Source organism: Ruditapes philippinarum, unplaced genomic scaffold (genome assembly GCF_026571515.1).
Source record: "Ruditapes philippinarum isolate M1 unplaced genomic scaffold, ASM2657151v2 ctg125_1_1_1_1, whole genome shotgun sequence".
Taxonomy (NCBI): Eukaryota; Metazoa; Mollusca; class Bivalvia; order Venerida; family Veneridae; genus Ruditapes; species Ruditapes philippinarum.
The window spans coordinates 44,021-53,737 of record NW_026853776.1 but is presented as its reverse complement, the minus strand read 5'-3'; the positions used below and the strand labels follow the sequence as shown (position 1 = coordinate 53,737).

The following is a 9,717-nucleotide window of genomic DNA, read 5'->3' as shown; positions in this document are numbered from 1 at the left end:
TATTGAAATTATAATGTTTAAAATAGATGATATGTAATCAGTTTATGTGTCAGGTTGAATTTTGAAACAAATCAGGAAATATGATTAGATAATCGGTTAGATAATTTAATAAGAGTACGACGAATGTTTTGCAATAATTTTACTTTAATTGTTTTACAGGACGGCTGCACTTCAGACCATACTTTGTAATAAATCTTTTTATTTGATATTGAAATTCCTTCAAACCAGTTCAGATTCCCAAAAGCAATGCATTACACCCAAATAAAAGCAGATTTGAGGAATAGTACGATTTCAAAATTCGTGAAAAAAATAGGTTCTAAAACATCTTTTATTCATAACGATATTTATAACTACATCATTTCTTTTGAGACATTTTCTACATCGGGAGTACAGGCCACTTTGTATTTGAACAGTTATAGGGTCCATTATTGGCATATTATTTACAAAAATCATTATTATTTTTACTTTCTTCTTACCACCCAAATAATATAAACATTTCAAAACCAAGCATGGAACACACATATCATTTATAACTTTGTTGTATGAATTATTTAGTATTAGAGTTTCAAAGATAGAACCATTATAACTCTCCCCGCACAATTTCGAATATTTATTTACCGCGATTCTTACATACAATTAAATACTTCATCTTGTCGTATCAAAATAGTAATATCTTTAAGCTATAAAGAAATACGTAACTTATTATTTTTACCATTGTCGAACCATAACATTCAAAGCACGACAAATATATTACATAAATAAAGTAGATTTGAGTATAGTACGATTCAAAATTCAAGGGAAAAGTATTGATATAACATCTTTTATTTATATCATAACTACATCATTTCCTTTTGAGACATTTTTTACATCGAGTAAAGACACTTTGTATTTAACAGTATAGGGTGATTATGGCAGATTATTTACAAAATCATTATTATTTTACTTTTCTCTTACCACCAAATAATATAACATTCAAAACCAAGTATGGAACACATATATCATTCTACTTTTTTATAAGAATTATTTAGTATTAGAGTTTTAAAGATAGAACCATTATACACAATCCCCGCACAATTTTGAATATTTATCTACCGCGATTCACACATACAATTAAATACTTCATTGCAATGTTGTCGTATCAAAATAGTAATATCTTTAAGCTATACAGAAATACGTAACTTATTATTGTCACCATTTTTGAACCATGACATTGCAAAATGATTTGTTAATAAACTTGTTCCACATAAAGCCGTTGATAATTTTAGGATATATATTTTTTATAGAATAAACACATGCTTATTCTAATGATAATAAATGTACAGCTGTAACTGTTACACATTGAGTACCTTTCTTTTATAAATGCTATATATTAAAGTTCACTTAATTGCGTTGATACACTTGATACAAACGATTTACAGCACTTTAATCGAGTATGATAATACTAAACATTGTAAAGCGACAAAGTCAATAACATCGGAAGCATGTTAGCAAATTTTGATGGGAGATTGAAGTTATAAAAAGCGAAAATAGCTACATTGTATTAATTAAATGGTTTACATATCGATTTACGTTCTTATTTTGGAGTCCAGAAGACCAAATGAGTTTTATCAGCACAAATGTCTGCGGCCTTCATATAGAGAAAAATGGTCATTAAACATATTAAGCCTCAGAAACGAATATATTTTTTTAATTTAATTGGCAAACATGAGTTTTATAGCATTTAAATAATGATTTTAGAGCATGCTTATCTGCTGAGGTAATAAGCGCGGAATGAGAAAGTTTTTGTTATGAAAGTAGCAAATTGTTAACAGTAGTCCATACAAAAACTAAATCACTATAAGTGTACTAATTGCCTAGAAGCAAAAACTGGTTTAGATAATTTGCCAATGAGCAACATTTTGGAAACTAAAATTAAAAGCTTTCACGAAATAAAAAAGCATTTCTCAGGCATAATTGGCCTTTAATGAAGCTGTAGAATGGTTGATTCTTAAGCAAACGGTAATATATTTAAACATATTCATAAAATGCACCTTTAAAAAAAAGGCATGTCACAAATGTTAGCAATGATTTCACAATGAATTATAGCTGATTTTTGTCATCACGCACACATGTACATGTATGGTGTTCACAGGATACCTAATATTGATCCTTTTTCTTTCGGTATGCATTCAATAGATGTCATACACCTTTTGTTAATCACATCTTTTCTAAAAGGTTAATTATGTGTGTTTACTGAAATATATTCAATTTATTCTGAAATTCGCTGGTTTACTTATCAAATCTAGAATAACATGTTTATAATTGTAATATTCATAGGCATCATCTTCTGATACAGTATTTAACAAATCCCAAAGCACTCGAAACTGTTGTCTGAATGCGTGCAAATATTCCTCGTCGTACATTAATACTTGTGGGAGTTGTGCGCATGTCAGAATGTGTTCATCAAACCATAGGGAGGTTACAGACTCATGGTTACCACGGAGACATGATTCGGACAAATCTATAATACGATTAAGGATCACCTTGAAACATGTTGCAACGTCGTCGTGCCGTGAAATCGTTTCCTTGCCATGAATAATTTCATCAAGGATGATTGTTTTTAGGACATAACTGTGAAACCGTAAACCATGTAATTGTCCTTTCACTTTAAATCTTGACCACAGAGGTTCTAATCGTTTAAAGATTTGATAAGTTATAAATAGGTTGTTGAATGAATTCTTAAGTTCTTTCATCAATGTATTTTCATGGTGAACATGAGATGTTAAGAAAGACAACTCAACAAACAATTTATTCTCATCGGACACTCTTGCCATGACATCTTTATAAGTTAAAGAATATGTCCCCCCTTTCATTTGCTCAATGTTGGACATGTAGTCATATCTGTCATTTCCCAACATATAACATATGGCCGGATATGGCATAAATCTTTTGGCACTTAGATTTGTGTCTTTAAATGTCGTCATAGAGATAGCAGGAAACTGATCTGATATCAATATTACAGGTGCAATATCAACATTGATTCTGTATCCTTTTCCATAGTTGCGATCCCAAAGTAGGGGAAGTGTCCATGCTGGGCCATTTTCTTCAGAGTTGTATTTGTCTTCATCCGGAAATTCGACAACCAGTTTCCCGGTTGAACATGTTTTGGAATATTTGTCACGAACTAACAGTTTTACAACGGAGCGAATACGTCTTTTAAAGAAACTATGCATTTTAAAAGCAGATATGTAATAATGGTTATTAACTTTCGTTAAAAGACGGAACAGCTGACTTTCTTTATCAATACTTCCTGTATATCTTAGTTGAACAAATGCATTGTCATATTCATACAACAAGTATTTATGTATACACATAAATTCATCAGGTCTAATGCTGCTTCCGTGTTCAACAAAAACATTGTCTTCAGAAAAAGCTGGAAATGTAATAGAAAAGTCAAACTCGTCTGGCCGTTGAACCTTCGATTCTTCTTGACAGCTTCCAATTAGCTTAACATACTTACTGACATTTTCCCGTTTTATGACCAAAGAACTGTCCTTGCATGAAAACACTTTGACAATGATATCTTCAACCAAGCTTTGTATAGAGCTACTTATATCTTTGTACTCTCTGCTACCCCAAGATGGTTTCATGATAACATCATTCTTCCAAAATTCCAACAAGAACATATTTATCCGATTATGGCGTTTTTTCCTTTCTGCTGTCCAAAGATAAAAGAATATGTAGATTTTCTATGTATTGTACAAGTGAAAATTAATTGTGCGTTTTATGATTTAGAATCATTTCAAAAGTAATAAATTTTCAATCATTGGTTAACCTGAGTTATAAACATGTTATATACGAGCGTATTTGTCATTGGGTTTCCTAGAAAAGATATTTTTGATTCTTACTTGCATTAAACATGGGTCGAAATATAAACCAGTAGACCAGGAACAGTGTGATTAAAAGTCCGATTATCGTCGATGAAACCGCAACCTGAAATGACGAATGTTTACACTTTTCACAAACATGTACCATTGCAATAAATGTGCAATTTCTATAGTGCCAATAGCGGATAGAAAATAGGGGATATGGAGTAGGAATGTTTTCTTTTGTATTGAACTGATTTAACGAGTTCAATCATTCGTATAAGGACTATGCATTAATTTAATATATTATACACAACATACCTTTAAAATAAGAATTGAATTTAGCTAATATAAACAAAAGTGATATGCGCTTTAATCATAGTTTCGTTGTAAACTTCAAACGACGAACACATATTAAATAATTAAAAATGGTAAATCAAATGAACATTGTAGACATTGGCCAATCATGAACTGTTAAAATCATGACTAAACACATTTTGCAAACGCTAACTCAAATAACACAAATTATTGTAAACACGATCTTGCCTCATGGTCAATTTAGTCGCAAGAGAATATCATCTAGTCAGTTTAAAAAACATGAAAATAATAATTATTTTTTTCCAAACACATGGGCTAGTTGCGGCAATAGATGTCTGAAATATATTGGTAAACCAAGATTTGGCAATTTGTAAACAAACGATATAAAAAACATAGCCTGATAGATATGTACCATCGGGCATTAATACGTATTTACTTATTTGGATAACATATCTTTTAAATGAATGACTTGTTTATATTTGATTAAACACTTCAAGATGTTGTTGGCCAGTTCTGTTTACATTTGGAAGCTTTTTAATAACTATGAAACTATAACAGTTTTGGAATACTAGTACATGTCACATGAAACGTCTCATTTGCATATTATACGCACAGTGGTACCAAACTGTTTTACAAGGTTGACACTGATAAGTAATGAAATGAAATATTTGTTGGCAATTAGATACTTCATATTGCATTCCTTGTATAACCTTTTCCGTTTAGATTTTACACATTTGCTGACATTTTAAGCAGGCATCGTTTAATACCCTACATATGTTATTGCAGCATTTTCGCAGAAAACAAAAGTAACAAATTTGTCCATTGTTTGTCAGGCTTTAAACGAAAATACGGAACCAAAAGTCGAAATACTTCTTAAATTAAGCCAATGAAAGTCTTTCAAAATGTGATGTCAAAAACAAAAGGAAAGAAAAATGTATATTATTAACAGAAAATTCAAGATTTCTATATAAATACAGGATTTGTTTTCTATAAATACTTAATGTATATGTTCATCCAGCTGAATGAAAATTTTCATACTTTCACTCGAAGCTACTGTCAATTGTGAAATATTTATTTTCATACAACAATGAAAAAATATCATGTATTTATTTTCTATGTAGATCTAAGGCCAGTTACAAGTAAAATCATAAGTGTTAACAAAATGATACACCTCGTAAGAAAATGTAATGGCTGGACTTTTGTAGTGTTTTGATCTTTTTGTTGTACCTGAAAATAATAAAAAAAAAATTAAAGCGGGGGATGGCCATGTTGAAATGGCTCTTGTTACTTTTGGATCCATCAGGTAAAGGATTAATATTTAGTCATTAACAACGATCTGAAATCCAAAAGGCTTCAGAAACTTTTCAATGATTTAAATTTTGAATTTAAGTTTATATGTAGAATACTTGAAGAAACCTAGTTAACTTTTTAGAATTGGGGGAGTCAATGGTTTACGAACAAAAGTGTTATAGCTAAGCAATCATTTGTCATTGAATTGTAGTGAAACATCGTAAAATATGAACTTACCTTCTGCTATAGTAAAACACCATGCTATTAAAATTACTCGCAGATGAATATTCTCTAGAGCCATAATCAATTTTTCATCAAAGAAAACACCTTTTCTGTCTTAGATATTGAAGGAAGATCTAACAAAATAGAAAAAAAACGATAGTGAAAACAGACATGTTAAGAAAATGTCTCATTTCTTCTCAGTCCCCCTTATGATGTTTTGAAGCGTTTTGACACTTATTTTGTTTTCTGATCGAAACATTTCTTTTTAATTAAAGAAGGAGGACGAACATGAAGTATGATTTGCTTTAGGCGACAAGCCAATGGCCTTATTGCAAAAATTGCAAAAGATACTTTTTTCTGAGTGAATAGTTTTTTAAATTAAAGTGTAACTTTATAATTTGATCTAAATTTTATGTAAAAGTCCGTAAAACAAAGGTTTTGCTTTGAAATACATTTAACACATAAAACATACGAAAACAGAAAAAAGTTATTCAGTCATTTCTAAGTGTACCGTTGCAATATGTGAGCCATAATGGTTTAAAGATGACGAGTGCCTTTATGACATATTCCATGATTACTTCTTTGATAGTAAAACAAATTATTCCATTGTGTATGTTGATATTTGTTCTTATTTCTTAGTTTTATCGCAATTTATTCACTTTTGATTGTCGTGTGGTAACTTTAAATTATATGCGTGACCTGGAAGCTTTATCGTACCTAAACAACCCCGGTGTAGTGATGGTTTTGACTTTAAGCACTTATCTTTTTCACTTTGATCAAAGACAGCCGTGTTAAAATGAATTGCCTATAATAGCTTTTGATGATTCTTTTAGAGAATCTTAACTCTATCTGAAAGAATTAGCTATTAGCTAATTGTTATAAAAGCACCCGGAAACCCTATCTATGTAACCCTAATACAATTACGATTTTGAAGACGGAAGCAAGGTTGGTTATATTTATACAAGCGGTCACACTCTAATGTGTTTGTTATATTTTTGGTTAGGTATAGTATTTGGACAACGTCGTGATTTTCTAGATCCTCTGTCTTATTTTAAGGCTTCGAGTACTCTTTATAAATCATGTATTTACATGAACATTTTGTTCTTTCAGGTTAGATTGAGGTTTGTTCTTGAGTGTTTTTAATTCCGTAAAAGTATTTTGCTAATGAACGTTCCAATACCCTGTCATGTTCTTTTCTGTGTACGTTTTTCACAATGATATGTGCTTATAGATTCGGTAACAAGTACTTTCTTCCCTTCAGAATTGGCCAATGTACAATTTTATTCTCCTCCGCTCTTCCGTAAAATATCCTTGATATTTATAGTACCCAGAAAGATGCTCGATAATCTATTCTTGCCATCCCTTCCACTGCCCTTATGCCCTTTATGACTGGTGTTGTTTGACAGGACTTAAGTGTGAGTTGCGTTCCGTGGGCGGCGCTCTCTTAAGTAGATTTATTGTGCATTTATGTAATATTTTATTGTGTACTTGAAGTACCTGGGTTATAACAAGAATTATTGCATGCTAGTAAAAATGTCGCCTAAAGCTGGAGACAAAGTATATTAAGTATCCGTAATGGACGTTATCGACTTTCGCTGACTTCTGTCAAAAAATAACATTTCCGCTATTCAAATTGGTGTTCCAACAATCATTCATTTAATTATTATAAAGTCTATAATATTCCTTTGTAAAGTTCACACATAGAATGTACACCTTGAATCTAAATAAGTACTGAAATTGAACAACAATTAGTCTATCAGTATCAACAGTCAAGGAAACAACACATTTTTCATATCGTTAATGCTACATCAGAGCCACATCAATTGTTCTGACACTTTTACTAATGATAATTTTAGGCTACTGAAAATAAGACTGATACTTTGATAAAAAATGTCAAAGTGCAGTAATTCATTATACAACCTTATTTACAATTAGAACCTGCCCGATGTAGTCAAGTAAATGACTATTTAGACTTTTGTCATATTGTACGTGTATGTAAGTGTATGTATTGTATTTGTTGGGTTTTTGTATGATAGTGGATGACTAAAAAGGTTTTGCCTTTATTCCTCGGAACATTATTTATATGCTTAGACTTGTAATTCAAGTGTGACTGTTTTCATTCTCTAATATATAGAACGAAATAAGGTTGGCAGAAGTCTTGAAAGATAAAAACAACTATCAATGCTATTTTTGCAAAGGTATAAACGATATAATGTATAAGTAATTAAGTGAATATCCTTAACATTTAATAAGTAAACGACACGAAACGTAAAGATGTCATTCATCATACACTTTGGAACTGTATATATTATCATTTGACCCGTCCTATTATAAATACGCTACACGTAATATGTGAAATCATCATGCTGGGAAACCAGTATATCAATTTTGATAACAAGTGTATGTCCTCGTATGACTGTAGATTTATGGTATTAAACATGTCATTAAATTAAATTTGATTCAAAATTTTAAGAAACAATTGATCATTTTGACTTTCAAATATATTGACGTAGTTTATTTATGAATATAAAGATATACACTGAGATAAAAGGAGTACCTGTAAAAATTAAAACATAATAAATATTATTATTATAATTATTTCTATTATTATCATTATTATTATTATTGTTATTATTATTATTATTATTATTATTATTATTATTATTATTATTATTATTATTATTATTATTATTATTATAGTAAAAATAACAATGATTATGATTATAAAAATGACATATGCAAAGTTATGTTTTGTCAAAAATATCTTACATCTGTTTAATGACGTTAAGTTCTTGATGCAACCTATAAAATGTCAGTGTTTGAAATTTATTTTTACCGTGAAAATTCATTACATTTATAAATAAAACAATATTTTAACATCTTAAACTCAGAAAATGCATTTGTTATTTAGATAACAAATCAAGCCAATTAAACATGACATGTGTGGGTTTGGAGTCATTTCACCTAATATTAATGATTTTTATCTTTGATTACGTGTTCATTTAAACTGCAGCCTCGTAAACAATCGTTGCATTTTTTTTCATTTCATTATGATTAAATAACCAATTATTCTATTTTACAGAGGTGATATTAATTGCCGACAAGACCAAAATATATAGAAATTCCGTTTGAATGTTAAAATGCACCTTAAGTATGTTAATATCTACTATATTTTCATACTTTTCAATGTAATACTAGTATTCGATAATCCAACAACAAAGTGATGTTTTGTCAAAAATAACTTACATCTATTTAAAAATAAAGATCGATTATATTATTAAAAGCTTTAACAATGATATATAAACAAAAATACGTTCGTTTTGATAATAAACTCATTGTTCATTTAATGACAATTCTATCTTACCAATGATTTCTTTTTACAATCCAAAATGTACATACATACACAGATATTGTGAAATAGCATGAAATTAATATAATGTTTTAAATAGAGAATGATCAGATTACATGTCAAATGAAATTTGGAACATATTCAAGAAACATGTAAAATAAACGGTAAGAGTTTTTCAAGTGTTATTTAACTATTGACAGTAGTTTCACAAGACAACGCAGTATTTTATACAGGTGAAATAATAGTTAGCCGTTACACCCTCGAAGTCTGACTAGTTACATTACTGTTGGTATTTAAATTTTTATATTTTGATATTGAAATAACTATGAAAGAACTTTTCCAAATTTAAATCTTTACGAATTAATTAAACAAATTAAGCAGATTTTGGGATAATACAATAACATATCAAAACATAAAGTGGCATGATGCCAATCCAAGTGTAAATAAATGAACAATGAACATTATCAAATTAAATAGACATTTTGCCATAATTGTGTTCAATTTTAAATTTTTCTATGAAAAAATAATCAAAAATTCATTTGACATACGAAAATTTCTATAAATATCGTTTACAGCTAAAATTTTAAAACAGAGTGGGACAGTCTTTTTATTACATAGGTTGTTTAAACATCGTATCATAAATATTTTTCGTTATGATCATTTATTGGTCAATCATCATTATAATAATCAATC

The 9,717-nt window shown here is 29.5% G+C and overlaps 1 protein-coding gene across 1 annotated transcript; it reads right to left on the bottom strand.

Annotated features, from left to right (window-relative positions):
• Window positions 1–502: 502 nt before the first annotated feature.
• LOC132737827 (uncharacterized) lies at window positions 503–9,134 on the bottom strand. Its single transcript, XM_060725178.1, has 5 exons — window positions 9,040–9,134; window positions 5,691–5,809; window positions 5,335–5,390; window positions 3,888–3,972; window positions 503–3,697 (listed from the first exon to the last, which is right to left on the bottom strand). The coding sequence occupies exons 2-5, from the start codon at window positions 5,752–5,754 to the stop codon at window positions 2,244–2,246; spliced, it is 1,659 nt and encodes a 552-aa protein (XP_060581161.1). The 5' UTR covers window positions 5,755–5,809; window positions 9,040–9,134; the 3' UTR covers window positions 503–2,243.
• Between the last annotated feature and the right edge of the window lie 583 nt (window positions 9,135–9,717).